Raw genomic sequence first — 23,153 nt, forward strand, 5'->3', positions numbered from 1 at the left:
CAACAGCAGCAACAGGCTACGTGGACCCGAGAAAAGATGCGAGTCAAATGTTACTATGAACGGCACATAAACACCTCTCAGCATATTCTGTGTGCTCTCGCTGCACCATTCTGTTACATTTCACAGGCGAAAGCTCATCTCCTCACGTGACCTCTCTCTGTGGTGAGGCCAGGACAACACCCAGAAAACATCAGTCATCAACGTGACCTAGTCACTGCAGGGTAGCATGACTGACAGAGCCTGAGGTGTAGTAGGGAGGCCCCACCCTAGGTAACCATCCCTTAAACAAAAATTCACAACAGCTAACTTAAGCAGTACACAAGCTTTGCAATCTTCTGGAAACTTCTTTTCATTGAATGTTTTTAATAATAGAAACTAGCTATTCAATTTATGGAGAGAACCACAGTGCGAAAGAATTGTTAAATATAAAACATACAGCATTTTAAATCTGCTCCTGTTACAACTCTCACAACATTGTGAGAGTTTATATCATATACTTGTTTAAGGATAATTTAGAAGGCACTTGAGTAACCTTTTTATACGGTGATCCCACACCTATCGCGGAAGTTACACTCCAGACCCATCAGTGATGGGTGAAAATCCGCTATATAGAAAGACCATATAAATAAACTTTTTAGAAATAGTTTAAGCCTTAAAATACCCCTCCAACATGCTTTAAACACATGTAAAACTTATTAAAAATACACTTTGTAAACACATCACTTTGGAGCCATCGTAGGGCTTAAAACAAAAGTTCACAAAAAGTTTGCTCACAACAAATCGCACCACAAGCAAGGTACACGATACGCAGAGAACTGTGATGCGTCGGGGGAAATTCTGCGATATAGGGGGGGTCGCGATAGCTGAACCGCGATATAGCGGGGGGTCACTGTAGTGTTTTTATTGGAAATGAATAATCCGTACCGCACAAGCTAAAATTAAAGAAATATTATAATATGGGTCATTCTCAAGCATTTGAAAATGTTTTCAAATTTTTTGTTTTTGTGTAGAGCAATTGACATTAAATTAACTTTTTAGGTATATTACAATTGTCTTTTGTTGCTCTAATTTGATGATCTTTAATAAATTTTCCCCTTATAGGTAGGCAAAAAAAAGAATACAAAACTAGATAAAATGTTTTTAAATCTTTCAACTTCATTGCATGCAACCAACAAATTTGTATGCCAAGATGTATATTTTTGCCCAATTTGTGGTCACCCCACAAATGCCCATTTTGACGAATAACTGATTTTACAAAAATAAAACTGAATAACTGCCACAGAAGCGTAAAAAAAAAAAAAAGTTTCATCAATAAACTAACTAAAACTGTGTTACATTAATGAGTTCTTTGCCATCCTCCCCTTTGGGTTAATTGTGCATTAATTTAGGGATTTAACATGTAAATATTTTGGATTTTTGTGTTCTAATGTTACATGCAATTAATTATAATCAGCGTCAACTGACAAAAAATGTTGACAAAATATGGCCTGATGAAGTCTTTGCACGATGATAACTAACATGACTAAAATAACCAACAAAATGACTTGTACGTCCTCCATTGTTTTGGGATGGTGATGAAATATATGAAATATGTGAAGTTTAACCGACAAGCTTTTTGCATCTCCCATGTTTATTTAGCAAGGTCAACTAGGTCAACTTTGTGTCACGTACAGTGGCACTTCCCCTGCAGTATCATCAACTACTGGGAGGCATATAGACTCGTGGGTGTGACTACTACTACTGAAACTGTTGAGTGACCCATACTTGTTCTGCAATATTTTTTAAATAAATTAGACAGCTGGAATACTCTGTCTCACCTCCCATTTTCAATATAGTGTTATCTAACAATTTATTTAAGACAAAAATGATCACAGCGATAATTTGTCAAGTTTTTTTAAACTAAAATAAGGAGTAAAATGCGACACACTAAAATGAATTGTCAATTTGAACAAATTAAAAATGGCTGTCAAAATTTAAACTGATCACAATTTATTACAGAAAACTGTATGATCACAGAAAACTGTACTGCATTTGTAATTGATTCACAGCCTTAAAATACACTGATTTATTGACAAGGGCAGAACCTATATCAATAAGTAGATGTCCAACACAAAATATTACGCTGACTGAGGCTGTTAGTTAATTATGGATAATCCTGCTTACAGTCAGTCATAAACTGGCGGTTTGGGAACATTTTGGCTTCCCAATAAATTATACCAACACCGGAGAGAGTAGTTAAGACCAGGTCTGTCTGTCAGCTCTATTATACAAATCATTTTGAGATGATCAGAGCATGGCAGAAACAGCCTAAGCAAGTTAATCTCCGCAGCAAATTCATTACATTTTACAATGGCCAAACAATCATTTCTTAGGCTTTGCTATTCAGACACAGACAGATGTACAACTGTTCCTAATAGTGTTTGCAGCTTTAATAATAATTAATTTCTAAAACTGTTTTCCCTGCTGTACCAAATCGTGAATTTTGCATACTGTTACACCCCTAGCTCTTTGCTCCTTAAAATTTCTGTCAGAGACAAAATATTAGTGGGACATATAACTCCCATATAACGAAGTACAAGTAACCATGATAGTCCGACTGAAATCGCACTCAATCGAATTTCTTGAAGTCAGACTAAGACACCCAGATAATGCGATTTGGACTTGATTTACTCCTGCAGGTATACGTTCAATCGGACTCAAACTAACCTAGGCGCTCTGGGCATGCTCCACAGTTTCTTCCCTGGGCTTTGACCCAGAAGTAACAGAAGAAACGTGGAGCATAGCTGAGGACATACAGCATGTAAAAACTGGCACCAGCGCTGAATGACATCACAATGCAAGGTGGGGTATTTTGTACTGAATTTGATAAATGGCTGTAGGACTGGACGACGTATGATATTAACACCAACATTGCATGTTCTGCATAGAGCTGGGTGATATGGCCTAAAAATAAAAATCTTCGATTTTTTTCAAAATAAATCCAATTTTCGATTTCAATCGCTTTTCCCCTCCCCTACTCAAAATCAAACTACAGATGACAAATAAATGGTTCAAAACAAGTTTTAACTTAATTTTTTTTTACTTTAGAGTTAAAGTGCAATCTGACAAGCCAAAAAAGATGCTTGTAAGTGAGATGGCAGACCACACCATTGTAAACGCTTTTAGAAACTTGTAAAAACTTTTAGCGTGTTAATGAATCCCAGCATTTCCACAGTATGTATGGGCACCTTCCACTGTGCCCCATTCTTATCATATGGCACACAGTTCGAAAACGTGTCAGGGACGATTGCTTGCTTAACTTTGGATGTTGTGCTGCACTTCTCCCACTCCGCTGTGTGCCTCTGCTTTAGGTGCAGGAATAAATTGGTCGTGCTGCTTCCTTTGGTTGCAACAGTTTTTAAAACAGACTTTGCAACGAGGACTTGTTTGGTTGTTTGTGAATCCTGTAGTTGTATAAACTGTATAAACTGAGTGCTTGGGTGCGCCACGCTAACTTACCCGTGAACAACGGTGCATCGCATTAGTTCCGCTTTTGGAGCTCGTGTGTAAAATAAGTAATAAAATCGATTTTCATAAAAACACATCGTCTTGAACTGTAAATTCGAATTAATCGATAAAATCGATTTATCGCCCACCTCTAGTTCTGCACATCTAATTCTTACACCGCTAGTCAGGTACATTAACAGGCTTTTTCTTACCTTCGATCTGGTACAGATATTATAGCACAGGGAGTTTATATCTTGCTAAAACATTTTTACTCTGTCATAGGAAAAAAAACCTAGGAAGTTTTGCAATTTTAATGATTAATTTCAAGATTATCTAGTCCATTTTTAAATATCAGTTTTAAAAGTTTACCTACACTGCTTTTGCATGAGTGCTGCATGTGCTCTGAGACCATCATGATCATTTTCATCCTTAATTGCTGATTAAAATCACTCCTAGACAGGTTCGGGAGGAATTTCTTGAACCTTTTTTGTTTCACAAGTACCCGAATATTGATTACAACAATCACATTACAATATCTGAAAAATTTCCAATACCGTACTGTAAAAGTATATTATACAACATACATACTTTATTTCTCGTTATGCTATCTTTGTTGTATCTGTTCTTCTGATCAGATCGCAATTAAAGCTTGTGTCTTCATTTGTCCACACATCTATCACTATTAATTTAATACATTTTTATGTCTGTGATGCAACTGGAAAAAGCCCATTACTAACAAGCTGAAAGGAGCCATATAGCCACCTATTTTAGCAGAGTCAGACATACTTTGGTCAATAAATCAATTCTCCTCCCGTGGATATATACTGGGACAAGGACAGTATTCCAATTAAATGGCAGAGTCGAGATATAACCGTAGCTCAACTTCGCCGGGCAAATAAACGTACGGAGCGATTCTGTCCTCCATGCCAGGTGTGACCTAAGACAAGAAATGAACATTTACCTGCCCAGGGAACCACCATAAATTTGCTCATTCATGAATAATTAACTTTTACCAGAGACTATACTATATTTACAATTATGAAGTTAGTTGATTTTCCTACACAAACAGTAGGATTTAGGGTCCCATGCACATGCACAGAAAAACGGCATAATAAGAGGAAGACTAATGAGGAAACAGGTACAGGAGAGAGACATGTCTAAGTACTGCGTTGCTTAGTAACATGGAAAATCACTACTGTAATGAGGTAGACTGAGCAGCAGGCTGGTATAGCAACGATGCTAATGTACATAAACTGAGAGAGCCTGTTTCTGAAAGCAAGTACAATCTCCACCAATACAGAGCTCAGGACAACCCCAGCAGAACATGCAAAAGAAAAGTGGGAGCTGGAGTGGCCTGGCAACGATGGAGACCAGACAGTGAGCAGCATGGCAGCTAGCACCTGCCTAGTGAAGCTGGAACAAAGTGTGGTGGGGAGGAGAAGGGGCAGAGAGCTGGGAGGGGAAGGACCAGCACAGCCTGACAGGAGGCTAAGATACTGGGCAAAATCCAGAATCTGCAAACAATTTCACTTAAGTTAATTTAGGTTCCAATACTGGTGGTCAGTAGGGCGATAATTTATTGTGACAGGTTGCCAGTGGATCCACAATAAGCATTTCAGAGTTCTCAAGAAATCTCAATTCAGCACTACATTTACATTTATTTAGTGGACACTTTTGATCAAAGCAATATAGTCAGGTAAATAGCACATTACAAATATGTGCCGTCATAAAACTCAGAGATATGTTTCACACAACACGTGGCAACACAACCAGCTGTATTTTGGATTATTTGTACATGCTGTGAACCGATTTAAGAAGTGCACAGTTATTGACTGAGGTGATAAATGTTCATTTGTACTCTAAACTTTAGAAACTTCAGTATTAAAAAACATAATAAAAAGCACCGTTTCTATAATCCGTCCATTCCTTTCATATATTTTAAATACAAAAATAATTTAGTTTTTCTTGTCCAAGGAAAAATTGCAGGTTAAGTGGTTAAATGCTCAATTAAATTTACTAGATAAATTCCAGTTTGTTTGATTTGCATACAAAAAACATATACATAGAGATGGCCCGATCCATATACACTCACCTAAAGGATTATTAAGAACACCATACTAATAAGGTGTTTGACCCCCTTTCGCCTTCAGAACTGCCTTAATTCTACGTGGCATTGATTCAACAAGGTGCTGAAAGCATTCTTTAGAAATGTTGGCCCATATTGATAGGATAGCATCTTGCAGTTGATGGAGATTTGTGGGATGCACATCCAGGGCACGAAGCCTGTTCCACCACATCCCAAAGATGCTCTATTGGGTTGAGATCTGGTGACTGTGGGGGCCATTTTAGTACAGTGAACTCATTGTCATGTTCAAGAAAACAATTTGAAATGATTCGAGCTTTGTGTCATGGTGCATTAACCTGCTGGAAGTAGCCATCAGAGGATGGGTACATGGTGGTCATAAAGGGATGGACATGGTCAGAAACAATGCTCAGGTAGGCCGTGGCATTTAAACGATGCCCAATTGGCACTAAGGGGCCTAAAGTGTGCCAAGAAAACATCCCCCACACCATTACACCACCACCAGCAGCCTGCACAGTGGTAACAAGGCATGATGGATCCATGTTCTCATTCTGTTTATGCCAAATTCTGACTCTACCATTTGAATGTCTCAACAGAAATTGAGACGCATCAGACCAGGCAACATTTTTCCAGTCTTCAACTGTCCAATTTTGGTGAGCTGGTGCAAATTGTAGCCTCTTTTTCCTATTTGTAGTGGAGATGAGTGGTACCCGGTGGGGAACTTCTGCTGTTGTAGCCCATCCGCCTCAAGGTTGTGCATGTTGTGGCTTCACAAATGCTTTGCTGCATACCTCGGTTGTAACGAGTGGTTATTTCAGTCAAAGTTGCTCTTCTATCAGCTTGAATCAGTCGGCCCATTCTCCTCTGACCTCTAGCATCAACAAGGCATTTTCACCCACAGGACTGCCGCATACTGGATGTTTTTCCCTTTGCACACCATTCTCTGTAAACCCTAGAAATGGTTGTGCGTGAAAATCCCAGTAACTGAGCAGATTGTGAAATACTCAGACCGGCCCGTCTGGCACCAACAACCATGCCACACTCAAAATTGCTTAAATCACCTTTCTTTCCCATTCTGACATTCAGTTTGGAGTTCAGGAGATTGTCTTGACCAGGACCACACCCCTAAATGCATTGAAGCAACTGCCATGTGATTGGTTGATTAGATAATTGCATTAATGAGAAATTGAACAGGTGTTCCTAATAGTCATTTAGGTGAGTGTACATAATACATTGTTCCACCTCGTTCAGTTCATCCTGTTTTAAGAGTTTTTGATGCATTTTGCAGTTAAATTTAAGTAACTTAAGCGAGGACACGCAAGTGGCGAATACTTCACTGTGACTGCAACCCCTTGTGTATCACAAGCTGTAGCGAAGGTCCAAAACAGCCCAAGCCAGTGACTTTCAAATCATCCATTCCTTTTTTCATATTAATCGCGTTGTCAATTACATGTGCTTTGTTTAGTGGGATTTTCCACTAAACGATACTCCCACCTCTCAAAACTCTGTTTTTACAAATATTGCAAATCGCTGTGCTGCTAGTTGTTAAAAACGTTAAATACTTCCAGACAGCTCCTCCTGCTGCAAAGGGTATGCACATGACATCACAGCAGGCGGAAGTCAACGTGCTCACGCACACTGAGTGGCAAAAAAATGAGTGACAGCATTAGCGTTCAGTTGAACGTCGCAAAAAAAAAAAAAAAAAAAACTAAAATACGATAGAACTGTCGTGTGATTGATTATGCAAATAGATTTAACACGAACTAGAAGCTGTCTTTTTACAGATGTGGATCGGTCACGTATGGCCAATACTTGATCCGTCAAATAGGTCTGGTTCAGCGCTGATAGTGATCCGGACATCGAGTCTGTGAATCTCTAATTAAAATCTACTATATTGTGGATCACGATCCACTATCCAAGAATATCATGATAATATTTTAGTCATACTGCCCATCCGTAGATTCCAGAATAAAAGAAAACAGACAGCATCAGTGTTTTCTGTAAAATTTTTCAACTCAAGGCAAGGTTTTACATGCCCCACATGCGTATATGCACACACAAACAACTGAAACTAAAATAGTATTAAAATAGCCCTTTGGTTCACTTCCTTCATTGTTTCTTAGAAAAATAAACTGAAGATGTTCCTTTTAATTAAAATGAAGACTGGGAACAGAAATCAGAAAAAAACCTGATTGCAGTTATAACAAAATTAAGGGATTAACATTATTTATACAACTACAACTGACACAAAAAAATATTGAAGAGGTCAGGGATGTAAAGAAATAAAATTCATGCAAAATGACTCATTAGCTACTGCCTTTCCAGGCAAACACCATCTCAATTTCACAACATCAATTGCATTCAGTTTGCAAATTTGATGCAAAAATGAAACAAGCTGAGAACAAGCAAGCAAAGAATAAAGCAAAAAGTCTCATTATCGCTCGGAGTTTTACCCACTCAGCCATAAAAGGAAAGTACACCACCTCACCCATACACTGCCGGCACTAGGTTGTTCCTACAGCTTGAAGGACTACGATCAAGAGGATGGTCAAGCCAGCACTGCTCGGTGCCTGAGGCTGGGGACAACAGGCAAAGGGAACCGTAGGGTCATATGTTAGGGTTACAACCTGGATAGGATGCCTGGCCATGGAAGGGCACGTACAAACTCACTCGATCCAGGTAACTTAGAGAAACCATTTAATATAACTGCATGTCACTGGGAGGAAACCCACACAACACAGGGACATTATGTAGCAAAAGCTGTAACTTTTTGGCCTAAATTTGACACATTACATATGACAGATAACCAAAACAGAGCCTCACATGGCCGACAGTGACACTGATATCAGACTTTGAGGAGGGGGGGCGGTACCATCAGACCCCACCAATGTGGTTCATAATGGGAGACATAATGGGAGAAAAAAAAGGGGTGGACAAGGAGTGGCTGAAGTGTGAAAGGCTGAGCATCTCTGAGCGACCCAGAGAATGTCTTAGTTCTGTTTAGAAACTGAACAATGACTGTCCTGAAGTGATTCCAAGGAAAGAGGGAGATTCAATCAAACCTGCCAAGAAACACAGGCAAAAAACACACAAGCCAGTCACTGAAAGCTGGGAGAGATTTAACCACAAAGACCTTAGGACTTAATCACTGGAAAAAGTGCTTTCACCAAAACCAAGACTCTGAAGGTTTGTTTTCAATTAAAAGTAAAAAAAAAATTAAATGTGCCATTTTTATCTGCTAAAAGTTGAACTTTCAGGATCTAACTTGTACTTTCATTGTGGCCAGATAAAATCTTACGTGTGTGTGAATCCTTCGGTAATTTCACATTAAGGGACACCAAAAGCAGGGCCTGACACCTTTGAAAGACACCACTGTACTCAATAACAGCATAAGTCAGTCTGACAAACTTTTTACCTGGTTTAGTGAATTATGTTAACACCAAAGAAAATCCCTTCCGTATTTTGGCATGGGTGGCAGCTACCCAGGAACACCGCTGCTGGGCTGGTTTCAGTGAACATCAAACAAACAAAATACTTAAATACATATTGTGCTCAAGTGTTTCAGAGGAGGCCACAATAACCGTTCTTCTTTCCAGTTCAGTGCTTAACACTAAGGTGCAGCAGTTTCCAATTAAAGTTTACAGATTATGGGAGAAGCTGTCAGTGTTAGAATTAGGATTAGTCGCCTAACAACCTGTTACAGGGTTGCCAACTTTGGTCAGCTGGCTAGCGTGAAATTTTCAATTCGAGACAGGTCTGTACACGTATGTAACAGTTTTATTACCTTGAAAATAGTCTGTAAGGGTTGCAAACTACCCCAATGCTTTCGATGTAGCTAATTTTAGGTTTATACTGGAATATAAATTTGCCGTAAGACATTTTCGTGAGAACTGAAAGCGTAAGTGACAGCAGCCCTGCCTGTACTCTACATTAACTAAGGTTAGACATGATTGATAGATAGATAGATAGATAGATAGATAGATAGATAGATGTCTTTATTGTCACTATACAAGTACAGCGAGATTGCGTTGAAGCAAAGAAACCAGCAGATGCAAAGAAAAGCAACATTAGGGAAGAGAAAAAACTAAGTCTAGTAATTAACTAAAATAAAGTAGGTAATTTAAAATAATAGAATAAAATATAAATGGTAGAATCAAATAAAAATGAAATATAAAATAAAATATAGTGTAATGTAATAATAAAATAAATATAAAAAGTAGGTAAAGTTTGAGTAAGAAAAAATATAAGTCCAAAGAATGTTCACAGTATGAGTAATACTGATTAAAGTGCCTTGTGGTTAAGGTGCAAGTGACAGATGCAATGACAGAAAGTGGTACAGTGGTACAGTGGTAACAGGGGTATGTACAGTTGAGTAAAGTGCATGAGTACTGCACCACAATTATTACACCGGCTAGATGCTCAATGTGATAAAGAGCGTAAGAATATTGCACAACAATTATTATTGCACTGAGGTAGACAGCATCATGGCGGCGACTGTGAGGTGTTAGGGTGTGCATGAATGCGCTTCCACGGACAAGTCCAGTAGGTATGGGTGTGTGTGCGTGTGCAAACTAGTCAAATTCAGTCCAGTGAGTGATCCAGATCATATCAGTGCTCCACATCACCGACGGGCACTGACAGTATTACTAAACACACTAGTAAACTGTAAAAAAAAAAAAAGTTCACTAAGTTTAACAGCCTCAGAAAAGCTCACCGCCTCAGTAGATTGACAGTAAAGCAGTCTCGCATTACTAGGAAAACAGATCCTGGGTACCGATACCTGACGGTCTAGTAATTAACCAAAAAGCTCGCCAGTTACACACAGCTGGGCGAACAAAACAGAATGACGGCTACAGGTAGCCACAAGCAAAGGCGAGATCCTGCAAACGTCTCCCGAAGCGAGGCGTGAGGGCGGAACCTGGCAGGTAAGCACCGACCCGCCTCATCTGCGGGTCCGACGCGACCCAGACCAGCGGAAGCTAGGCCGTACCTGAGATGAGCCGGCACCGCACACCTTATCAGCGTCTTAGCGAAAAACACCCGCGTCGCGCCGAAAACACCCGCTTCTGCGACGAAAATAGCAACGCAGGACTGCTCTAGGCTCCCTCGGCTTTGAATGTGGCTAGGAGCAGCCGAGCGGATTGTCCGAAACACCGCCGAACAAACTGAATCCGGTCGTACTTACTATTCCTTGATGAGCACCATTTTCTGCTCGCGGGCTGCGACTGCGCGCGCACGCTGATGTCACACGCGGTTATCAACAACTGGCCCGGTCCCGCCTATAGATGCGTACAATTGGTCGAGCTTGTGGCACTTCACGCAAATTATTGGCTCGCAGCTTTGTCTGTCTGGCTCACGGATGGAAGCGTAACTCATCGTCCATCCACAACCAGCCGGTAACGGAACTTAAAGTTTTAAGGGAGTTTTGCGCTGCTTTTACCCGATACTTTACTGAACTTTAACAGACGCTCCAAGAAACAACCGATTTAGGATTCTGAAATGTATGACTGTATTAAACCAACGGAACTCGCTGAACAGTTTTCAAAGATGTTTCAAACTTCTAATAATCTTTGAAGCTTTTTTCGGCATCAATTTTTTGTACTGAGAACTTGAAATCTTTAAAAACTTTAAAGTTAAAATGTATATAAACTAAATTACAAAATGAAAATGCAGCCTTTATATAAATATGATATTCTTTTAATGTTAAGATCCCTTTGTGGTGCAATGAAATGTTAGCGGTGCACGTCATTGTGAATTGGGGAAAAAAGTGCTGTTTTCGGCCACCTAAGTTTATGGGGCTCCGCCTAATGAGGGAAAAAGCAGGAACACCAAAGCATACCTGTGGCCTGTACTACGAAGCGGGGTTTCTGGCTTATCGGGGTATGTTGTCGGATTTAAGGTAGTCTGGGCAAAATGTAAGTGAACGAATATGAAGTGGTACCTTAAATCCGACAAGTTACCCCGATAAACCAGTAACCCCGCTTCGTTGTACAGGCCACTGTTCTCTAATTAGTAATAGCTGATGCTTTTTGTCCGACACGATTATTCACGATTCATGTATACGTGTCACAGGAGTGATTCAAGTTAAAAAACCTCGCCCAAGCGTAGAACAGCAAGCTCAACATTTATTTAATTAGTATACGCTTTTGTCCAGAGGGGAGTACAAGGATCAGCAACAGTGATATAACTTTTCTGCCATCCACGGGATTTGAATCCATGACCTTCCGGACATGGGCGTGGATCCCTGGCTTGTTTTGTAACAGGGACGTAGCCACGTGGTAAAATCATGGGTTTGAACCCTCCTAGAAACGACCAAAGCCAACGATCGTAAAAGATTTCACTCAGCGGTAAAACGATATTTGAGGGGCAGGGTCCCATGGTAACATTTGGCAAGCGACGGGGGCGCAGAAATATGAGACAAATCGCTAATTTTCCTGGGTCAATACGGATGGAAGCCCTACGCCACAGCGATCCAGGGTTTGGAATCTCTATTGGTGGACACTGGCATATTATCAGATAGAATGATTTAACAGTTTTAAATAATAGACAGGTAAGATCTGTAAATGTGTGGAAAAATTATAACATTGTTACTAGCCCTAAAACCCACATGATAAGGTATGATTTGAATTTTTAAAAAGCGGGTAAACGCGTATATAACTAAGTTTTATATGACGTTATTGTGTTTGTATAATTTAAGGCTTATTTGTTGTGAATGTTACATAATAAAAGTGTATTGCGAGTAATTTAGCATTAATCTGAATTTATATAGATTTTTTATATTCTATTCTTCAAATACAGTTTTCTACCATCAATGATTTTTGCTCTAATTACTCAAAAACATTACTACATTAGGATTAAACCTCTACCAAACTAATTTTTCAAATAATGAAGAAATACTAGTAGTAATAATAGAAGAACATAATCAGGTGCGAGAGCAAACGTAATTTTATTGAAACAAATTTACTGATAAATGACTAAGAGAGGAAGGCCTGTTTTTTGTATTTCCCATGTGTTCAAAATTGTGTGTTTAAAAAGTCATACCTTGTACTTAACATCAAACAGAAGATAACCCATGCTTTTTATATAGACACTCAAACTCACAAAGAAATCAGGCCAAATGCCTATTTTTGCTGTTTCAATAAAAATATCTTTTTTTAACCTTCTCTTTTTACATGGTACAGTTTTGTTCGCTTTTAATAATATAAAATGTTTAATACTGATTGTGAAACACTGGATTTAATTTACAAAACATAATAATTATAATAACAATAACAATCAATAATAATATTAATAATAATAACAATAATTAAAATAAAATGAAGCAGACCAATCACAGCTCTGTCGCCTTGGCTTACACAAACAGTACACTTTTTTTTTTGTTGAGGAAATACTGCTTGGTGTTTAAGTCTTTCTGACACGCACAGTGTCAGGTCACAGAGTCATTGTTTTTGCTGTTTACAGTGTTGCTGGGTATTGGGAGAAGATGCTCCTGAGGTTTCCAACCTTAAACAAGTCCCACCCAAGCACATCATGCTCTGCAAGCGCGCTACATCATCTCGACCAATCAGGACGTCCAGGAAGCGCCAAACTCACCCCCATGGACAGAACAGCCAATGGGTGATAACACCAAAGTGGAAGACTCCCGGTCTCAGCATTTGGAGGAGGGGAAGAAACGGCCGGGTGACAGGAATTTATAGCCGTTCCCGGCAGGAAGTCTGACAGGGCGTGCACCAGGACTGCTGCTGGTAGAGGTGGTGGGAGAGGGGGTGGCTTTCCTGGCATTTTGGTGATGGCCATTGGGTGGGTTCCTAGAGCGAGCATCAAATGAGCGTAGCTCTGGGCTATCACCATCATGGCGTGGGGAGAGGTTCAGGAGGTTCAGCACGTCCCTCTTGGCAGTGCCTGTGACTCCAGATCCTCCCCGGAGGACCCGCATGGGACCAGAGTGCTGCTGCCCTGACTGCTGGCCAGCACTGGCCCAGAACGTCTTTAGGTTGTGGATGGCCTGGACCTTCTCATCGATGGCTGCCCTCTTCAGCCGGTCCAGGTCGGGGGCATTGGCCGGGCTGGAGCGCGTAGAGCCTGTGGAGGAGTAGGAAAGAGCGGGGGAGGGGGCGCTGCCAGCAGGAGACTGGTGGCCCGAGCTGGGGGACACGTTGCTGGGGGAGCGCGAGATGTGTCCGCTGTAGGGCGAGCTGGGGTACTTGAGCTTGACCTGGGAGTGGCTGTCCGAGGTGGGGGATGGCTGGCCGGCTTCCTTCAGGGAGGTGTCCGAGTTGGCTGGGCTGCTGTAGCCGGAGCTGACCTTCTGCAGGGAGGACGATCGGGAGGGCGGCTTGGGGCGGGTGGGCAGGGGTGAGGAGTTGGTCTTGGTGCTGTTGCTGCTTTGGGGCCGGCTGAAGGCGCTGGTCTCTGATAAGCGGAAGGCGGAACCTCCGGTTGGAGTGGAGGCCCCGCCCACCGTGCTGCCAGCCCCACCCCTCTGCAAGCTCTCCACCGCCCGCAGGTGGCACTGTGTCTCCTCCAGGATCTTCTCAGCCAGTTCCTGGGGGTCCAGTGGGGGTGCCGCCACCACCCTGTCCTCCTGCGATTTGACGGTGCTGTCGGTCTCGGTGCTGGACTGGTCCGACTCGCCCGTGTCCGAGCTGCTGGCTTTGCCTGCCTTTCGGGCCGGGGGGCTCGGGCTGGCTACAGGGCCCGCTTTGACGGGAGACGTGGGTGTGCTGACACTACCCCGTGTAGAGACAGATGCCCCATAGCCCCGCCCCACGCCGTCACCGGCCACACCCCCCCTATGTGCCTTCCTCCGTGGCAGAGGCAGAGAGTCACAATGGCTGCCCAGTGGCTCACTGCTGATGATGGAGTACCCCTGATACTCCTCCTCCTCCTTGCGGCCACCTGCCGCCCCGTGTGGCGAGGACCGGCTCCTTGGGACACTCCCGTGGCGTCCTGAGAAAAGCCCTGCCCCGCCGCGAAGGCGCTCCTGCTCCATCTGCCGTGCACGCTGGCCCTGAAAATCGCCACCGCACTCTGGTTTGGACACAAAGCTCAAGGACGAGGCTACGGAGCTCAGGCTGTACACGGAGATGGCATCTGATGCCAGGCTATCGGGGCACGGAGGAGAGAAGGGTGGGTGGGGGTAGCCTAGGGGCAGCGGGTTCGACACGGACTGGGCCGAGGCCAGCGATTCCAGGGAGGATGAGCTGTCCAGGCTGAGGCGTTTCGGCAGCTCTGTGGAGTCTGAGACAGAGAGAGAGATGTTAGTACTTGGGGCTTATAGAGAGGCAGGAGAGCCCAGCTACCCTTACTGGGGGGCGTCGGATGGGCAATTTGAGGAACGTACCGAAGAGCGCCAGCAGAGACTGCAGCGCGAAGTGCAGTGTGCGCCAGTTCGCCTGCTTCCCGGTCCTCAGGACCACCTCCTCTTGGCCCACCTCGCACAGGTCAAACCCTGGCACACAGATGGGTGGGCATTGAACAGGAAGCTGTGCACATGGGTCTACGTTTTGTGCAAATTCTGCATTTTCAATGACTGCTCACCCAGACAGGGAGCACACACAGACACACACAGTCACACAGGGAGGGAAATTTAGGGTCACTAATTTAGACACCTGTCATATCTACAATACCACTCAAAAGAACACACCAAGCCACCTACAAAGCAGACAGAAAGAGTCATCACATGACCAGGTCATGTGACCTAAGCACAGCAGAAATGATTTTAGAGGAGTTTGACTAGAGAGTGAAGGAAAAGCAGCCAATGAGAGCTCAGCATATATGTGGGACCTCCTTCAGGACAGCTGGAAAAGCATCCCAATATTCATTTAGTCGGTTTATATACAGCATTGCGTAAAAGTCTTAGGTGCATTAACATAAGAAAGTTGTTTTTAAATGATCTGCTGGTGATATTTGGCCTCTCAAAGTGTGTTACCTTTTACCACAGCATTTGCAGTGACCATCCAATACGCCCCAATGCATTTGCTGACCTGACCATTAGCACACTATGTTCAGCTAATCAATACTTATTCAAATAATTAAGTGAGCTGCTAGTGAAATTGAACAAATTCATGCAATGGTTGAGGTTCCCCGCAGGAGAGGTTTGGAAACCTATGCAGTGTTCATCTAGCCATCCAACAAAATATCAATAATTTTTGGAGAAGGGTTTCTTGCTATTTCTATTATGTTATTGTTCATTTGCATATATTCTAATGTTATTTCTTTCAGAGGAAATATACACTTTCTGCCTAGATACATTGCTTTGATTATCTCAGACCTTTGCACGGAATTGTATGTTTTTATATACAGACGCTCCTCTACTTATGAACTTTCAACTTACGAACTTTCAGACATACGAACGAAGAGGCCTGTATGTAAAAATTGTTTTCATTGGGCTCCCATTTCCTGTCCACATCAATTTTTTTTTCTGCCCGCCAATTCCAGGTAGTATGACTTCTGGCCGCTACTCCCGTCGCGCAGCAGTGTAGTGTGCGTACTCCCAGCATCCTAATTCTTTGTACTTGTGTATACCCTTAAGATAACGACTTTCAAGTTACGTTCGGAACGTATTTCATTCGTAAGTAGAGGAGCGTCTGTACTGCATTTGTTCCTGTGTATTACTTTGGGTGTCTGATGGTCCAGCACAGGGCATCACATATCCACATCCCAGGAGGGGGAACCACACATCCACATCATGGGGGCGGGAATCACACATCCCAACACAAGACACCACACATCCACATCCTGGGGCAGGGCATCACACATCCACATGCTGGGATGGGGAACCATATATTCACATATCAAGAGGGGAAACCACACATCAACATCTTCGGATAGGGAACCACACATACATATCCCAGGACAAGACATCACACATCCCAGTACAAGACACCACACATCCACATTCTGGGACAGGGAACCACACATACACATCCCAGGACAAGACATCACACATCCACATTCTGGGACAGGGAACCACACATACACATCCCAGGACAAGACATCACACATCCACATTCTGGGACAGGGAACCACACATACACATCCCAGTACAAGACACCACACATCCACACCCTAGCACAAGACACTACTCATCCACATCCTGGGACATTAGTGTGTCACTTAGGTACTATGTGGGGGGAAAAAAATCATAAATTCTTTACTCTCACCCTCCAAATTTGTTCCATGTGGTCAAAAGTTAATGTGTGCCAAAATATTTCATAATTGTGTAAGGTTTACAGGTCGCCCATCTACATTTTAGTTTATATCTGTATATCTACCAAACTTCTGTATATTATGCTAATTTATCCCCATCATCTACACTGTCATCTGCTCACTTAACTTATTTGTAGATAAACTGTACATAACTATTCCCACCTCTGTACATACTCTAACTGTACAAATTGTACATACTGCACATATTGCACTTGCTACTCTCTGCACTTCTGATTAGATGCTAAACTGTATTTCGTTGCCCTGTATTTATACGTGTAATGACAATAAAGTTGAATCTAATCTAATCTAATATCACAAAATAGATGATGTTATACACAGCATATTTACCAATTAGACAATTTGTTTATGCTCAAGAACATAGATAGAACATGTAATAATGGTTTATTTGCAATAAATTGTACAGTGTACTGCACTAACACATAGTTAAATGTGATTCTTATAGTCAACCTACAAACTCTGTTTTAATACACAGTTCTGTGGTGTCACAGTCGCTAAAATTCGGTCTTCCTTGTAGTAGGATGTAGCTGACGATGATCAGAAACAACCTGCAAGAGAAACTGCAGGTCATCTTCATCCATAGTGAGTGTCTTCTTGTATTCCTAGATCAGTGCCACTCCCCTCTCTGCAGTATCATTGACAGCTTTGAGGGTCGATAGGCAACGTTTTGCACCAATGTATCCTTCCTGTGATGCCCAGGTATCTGGATCAGTGGTCAGGAAGTCAGCTGGCAAGTTGAGGCAATGAAACAGATTCATGGAGTTGCTGGTTACAAACTGATCCAGAGTGAAGGACTAGAAATCCTTCAGATCAATTTCTGCTCACTTTGGTGGTTTGTCTGTGCCTTTCTTCTGCATTGCTGCAACCACAAGTCTCTTTGTTGAGGAGAAGACTCGGTCATCAAACAGAGACAAACCCACAAGTTATTGGGATAGATACCAGAGATGGGAAGACAGTTTCTTGGCTGTGGCTGTTGAGATAGCTTTGTGGATGGATGAATATTGAAGGAGACTGTTCATCAGTTGTAGGTCATTGAGAGGAACGGAAAAGGCTGAAGGGGCTGAATATTGAAAATCTAACATTTTAAATTTAGAAATTACAGATAAGACTGATGAAAACTAGGACACATAAAGTTCCTCTCTCCATTCTCCAGCTTATTGAACTTGTTTTTTTGTGTCTTAGCCCATAGCCCTGTAGTAAAACAGGCTACTTACTTGTTGCAATAATGCAATATAAACACATGAAAACAATGCATTTAATATATTGCAATGCATATATTACCTTATCTTTTGATTGAAGGTGAATAAACAGCAGATTGATTATCTCTGAAGTTACTATGCTCGAAACTACACTGCAAACTGAATAGCTGGTAAAAAAGAGCAATTAAACACCAGCAGAAAACAAGATGACTGACTGTTTTGTTTCTGCTTTCAAAAAAAAGCTAAAAGATCACTATCAGAAATATAAATAAGTAAAAGATTGGTGTGGTTACTGAGATTAGCGAGATAGGTACCTGTGAAAGTGTGGTCATTAAGGTGTAATTAAGGCTACAATACAAAAATTCAGAGGCCTTGGGCTACCTGTAAATGTTAATACTTTTAAGTTAAAAATTTTTCTGGGTCCATTTTATCACCAACAGAATATATCTAGTGGTGAGAGATGTGTATTTCAGACTTTTATTTTTAAGTGACACCCTTAATGGGTGTCACTTAAAAATGGGACATGGAACCACACATCCACATCCTGGGACAGGGACCCACACATCCACATCCTGGGACAGGGACCCACACATCCACATCCTGGGATGGGGAATCACACATTCTGACACAGGGAACCACACATCCACATCTTGGGACAGGGAACCACACATCCACGTCCTGGGACAGGGAACCACACATACACATCCCAGTACAAGACATCACACATAAGAACATAAGAAATTTACAAATGAGAGGAGGCCATTCGGCCCATCAAGCTCGTTTGGGGAGAACTTAACTAATAGCTCAGAGTTGTTAAAATCTTATCTAGCTCTGATTTAAAGGAACCCAGGGTTTTAGCTTCCACTACACTAGCAGGAAGACTATTCCATACTCTAACTACACTATTCTATACTCTAACTGGCCACGAGTTCTAGTATTTAGACTAATATTGAAATAGTCATTTGGCTGAACAGCATCCAGACCCGTTTGAATCTTATAGACCTGAATCATATCCCCCCTTAGTCTCCAGCACAAGACACCACTCATCCACATCCTGGTACTGGGAACCACACATCCTGACACAGGGAACCACACATCCTCATCCCAGCACTAGATACCACACATCCACTTCCCAGCACAACACACCACACATCCACTTCCCAGTACAAGACATCACACATCCACATCATGTGAAAGGAAACCACACATCCACATCCTGACACAGGGAACCACACATCCTAGGAGGGGGGACCACGCATCCACTTCCCAGCACAACACATCCACATCGTGACACAGGGAACCACACATCCTAGGAGGGGCAACCCCACATCCCGGGAGGGCGGACCATACATCCTCAGCACAACACACCATACATCCACATCCTGACACAGGGAACCACACATCCTGGGAGGGGGAGCCACACAGCCACTTCTTGGGAGGGTGAACCACATTCACATCCCAGCACAATACACTACACATACACAACCTGGGACAGGGAAACAAACATCCGCATCCTGGGAGAAGGAACCGCATACCCACATCCTAGCACAAGATACAACGCATCCACATCCTGGGAGGGTGAACCACAAATCCACATCCTGGGAGGGGGAACCGTATATCCTAATCCCCACACAAGACACCACGCATCCACATCTTTGGACAGGGAACCACACATCTACATCCTAGCACAAGACACTACACATCCACATCCTAGCAGGAGGAACCACACATTCACAGGCTGACTTACCCAGTGCAGCCAGAAACTCGTGGCAGCCAGGTAGCCTCCAGAGCTGGACGCTGATGGACACCTGAATGGGCGCCAGTGAGAAGTCCTGCTCCTTTTCACCCGTCTGCAGCTGGACCAGAACCTGGTGGAGCTACAGAAGACAGACAGCCAGAGGGGGTGCCTTTAGCATAGCATGTACACATGTTCAGTCACTTGTACATGGCAATGGAGGACTTCAAGAGCACACAGAGCTGAGGCTCAACCCGCATGCCAAACGTGATGAGTCAGTTCTGCAAAATGGACCGTGATGCTCAGGAAGGTTAGTGATGGATATGGTGGTGAATTACAAGGAACCTGAAGGTTATTGGGTGAAGTTCCATGACAGGTACTGCTGTCTTACCACTGAATGTTGACCTTATATAAATTCTTCCATTGAAAAAGCCATTTGTATAAATAGCTACTTTGTGTAATTTTCACTAAGCAACTGACCAAATGTGAGCAGTCACCTCCTTAGAAAGTCGCTACTTCAAATCTATTTAGGCTGAATTCCTCCATTAAAATCCACAGCAATACAATCAGTAAAATTGTGCCTTATTGACTATGATATTTATTAGACTATGACAGCCACAAATATAAAAAACATCCTCAGAGTTAAAAAGCTTTACCCATCAACCTTCTTTCAAAGACTTTTCTTCTCCCAGGTATAAGGGGATGAAATTGCTGAGTGGATGTTGATATAATCAAAGCAAAACCAGTGGATGTCCCAGACTAAAACTCTGGTGTTTATCTCAGCTCCCTTCCTTAGAGGTATGTCTCATTCAGGGGGAGTCTGGTGCCATCACATTTTACATTCTCTCCGGTAAAAGCACTTGGCCATAAGCCGTGAATGAAAGGTTCACATTGAGGTTAATCCTTATTTTCTCGAGATTGTGTTTTTCAGCTGCTCATTACCAGGGTCTAACCACGGGACACCGCACCGGGATGAGGAGTGGTGGGAGAAATTTCTCTGATGGATGGACCCCAACCCGGCACTAGGCCCATCCCAAATTTCTCTGTGTGTGGGGGGGTTATGTATTAGTTCTGGCCTTTGTTGAAGGCACATTTCATCAGAAGGTAATCTCTTCCATCTGCTAAGAGGCTGTCGGTGTTTCAGCACCGAGGGCCCACTCCGGGGGGGCATGGGACAGCACCGGTAAGCAATGATGGCCAGGAATGAGATGTTACTTTGGGGTGGAAGACTTACCATTCCCACCATGTTTTTAACAGCCTTCAGCCAGCAGGTTAAAATGAGGAGAAAGAGAGAAGGTCTTAGTATCGTGCCGGGGGGGTGGGGGGGGGGGTGGTTGTCCAACGAAAACGTGCATTTAAAACCAGCCAGGAGCCAAAGCACTGATGCTGGGCACCACAGAAACATTCCCAGCAAACAATCAAGCATTACGAGATAATATGGTACAAGCCATATAAAGAGTACAGCACGGTGCACGTGCTCACAATACAAAATGAAACAATATGCTGCACATTTACACTAGAACTTCAGTGTTACACTTAGATCAGTAATATGCACTCCTACAACTGCAATAAACTTAATCAACTCTTAAATCACTGCTTCCACAGAAACTCCTAAAAAGATTCACTGTGCTGTGCAATGTAAATAGCTGGACAGTCAGTGCTCCAAATGAAGCATCAGTCATTTCTTGTGAACGGAGCCCTGTCTATACCACATGGTTGCGGTGACGACGTAGCATTGCATGCCTACCCTGTTGATGAGCTGCTCTCCCGTCTCAGAAGCCGTGACAAGCTTGCAGAGGGCCATGAGGGCAGGGGGTGGCAGCCCTATGAGGAAGAGCAGCAGTACACCCCATCACAAACCACAGCCCCCCAGTTTATTACTGTAATGCCATTTGCATCAATATGACAAGAAATTATCGTCCATTTTAACCTTTATACACTAATTCGTACTTCATTTGCAATATAGAGGTTAAAATGCACAGTAATTTCTTGTCATATTGGCGTAAATGCACATAAAATACATATGTATTTGCACTGTTACATTAATCGATTGCCGCACATATTGCTTTTAAAAGTGAATGCGTACTTGCGTACCAGTTATGCCAATCCCTGCTTATAAATAATAATAATAATAATAAAGTCCTATGACAATCACATTTGCCAAACTGACTTTTTTGTCAAATAACCAGCTATCAATCTTGGATTGTCTGCAGCTGGTTGCTAACATGTCTCCTTGAGTACAATTCTTTGTTTTGTTCCAGCTAATGAAACAACATGAAAAAAAATCCTGAAAGTCTGTTACAGGAGCTAGCTCCACGAGGCAGGATTTGAGTTTGTGATTGAGAAATACCTGTTATTTACTTCTCTTAACCTCACTGTTTTGTTGATCTATCCATATTATATAGGATCTTTTTGGCCTTTTCATCCTGTTTTATTTTTTTTATTTTGTGTATTGTACTTCGTTTCATTTCTTTATTTTGCTTATTTTGTAACATTTTACTACATGTATTTGCTTATTTCTTTTATTTTTAGATTAAGGTCATATCTAACAAATATTCAATAGTTTGTCAGTCTAGGCCAATGCAAGTCCTCTACCCCTCTTGTTAATAGTGGTGTCCCTCAGGGGACAGTTCTTAACCCCTTTCGCTTTTTAATTTACACCTTGCCCTTTGGTGAGATCATTCGTAGTCATGGCTTTCACTTTCTCTGCTACCCAGATAATATTCAGTTTATGTGTTTGCAATCGGCCATAGAATCCCCTCTCAAAACACCAATGGCATGCGCCTCTGACTTGATGATAACTTTCTCAAGTTGAACACTAACAAAATTGAAGTTTTAGTGGTAGGTCCCATATTTTTATTATCCAAAACATCTGATTTCTCTGTGTGTATTGAGGGTGTGTCTGTATTACTAGACCCATCGATGAACTTCATTCAGCATATCAAGTCCCTCACCAAAATTACACTTTACCACGTCCATACTAATGCTCACCTTTGTCCATTGCTGACTAGTAATGATGCACAGACTCTGGTTAATGCATTCATCATGTCCCATATTGACTATTGTAATTCCCTTCTCACTGGCCTTCTTGATGAATCTTTGCTAAAGCTTCAGTTTATTCAGAATTCTGCTGCAGGACTCCTCACCCATAACAAGCACTCTGCTCTCCTCACCCCCATTCTCTCACAGCTACACTGGATACCAGTTCTGTCTCGTATCAAATTCAAAATCTTGTTACTCACCTTCAAAGCACTGCATGGCCTCCTGACCCCTTACTGTCTCTCTCGTTCTCTCTGGTTATCTAGCTGTAATCTGCTCCTTGTCCCTTGCACCAGGCACCTCACAATGGGTGGCAGGTCGTTCAGTGCCATTGTCCCCCAGACTTTGGAAATCTCTTCCTCAGTCTTTCTGTGACTGTTCT

The 23,153-nt window shown here is 42.4% G+C and overlaps 2 protein-coding genes across 7 annotated transcripts in view; both read right to left on the minus strand.

Moving 5' to 3' along the window:
* Positions 1 to 10,832, minus strand: part of LOC111850587 (phosphatidylinositol transfer protein beta isoform) — a 39,994-nt gene extending 29,162 nt beyond the window's left edge. The window contains exon 1 of the mRNA XM_023824622.2: positions 10,755 to 10,832. Within this exon, the coding sequence (XP_023680390.1) occupies positions 10,755 to 10,774 (20 nt within the window). The 5' untranslated portion in view covers positions 10,775 to 10,832. The remainder of the gene's footprint in view (positions 1 to 10,754) is intronic.
* Positions 10,833 to 12,498: 1,666 nt separating this feature from the next.
* The window catches only part of LOC111850556 (tetratricopeptide repeat protein 28-like), a 240,536-nt gene continuing 229,881 nt past the window's right edge, over positions 12,499 to 23,153 (minus strand). For 5 of the 6 annotated variants that reach the window (XM_072709145.1, XM_072709146.1, XM_072709148.1 and 2 more), the window contains 5 exons: positions 21,480 to 21,556; positions 20,967 to 20,990; positions 19,745 to 19,874; positions 14,913 to 15,020; positions 12,499 to 14,809 (listed from right to left, as the gene is read on the minus strand). In XM_072709145.1, the coding sequence (XP_072565246.1) occupies positions 13,218 to 14,809; positions 14,913 to 15,020; positions 19,745 to 19,874; positions 20,967 to 20,990; positions 21,480 to 21,556 (1,931 nt within the window). In that variant the 3' untranslated portion in view covers positions 12,499 to 13,217. The remainder of the gene's footprint in view (positions 14,810 to 14,912; positions 15,021 to 19,744; positions 19,875 to 20,966; positions 20,991 to 21,479; positions 21,557 to 23,153) is intronic. The other variant, XM_072709147.1, reaches the window with a different exon arrangement.

The sequence above is a fragment of the Paramormyrops kingsleyae genome, chromosome 2 (assembly GCF_048594095.1).
Source record: "Paramormyrops kingsleyae isolate MSU_618 chromosome 2, PKINGS_0.4, whole genome shotgun sequence".
Taxonomy (NCBI): domain Eukaryota; kingdom Metazoa; phylum Chordata; class Actinopteri; order Osteoglossiformes; family Mormyridae; genus Paramormyrops; species Paramormyrops kingsleyae.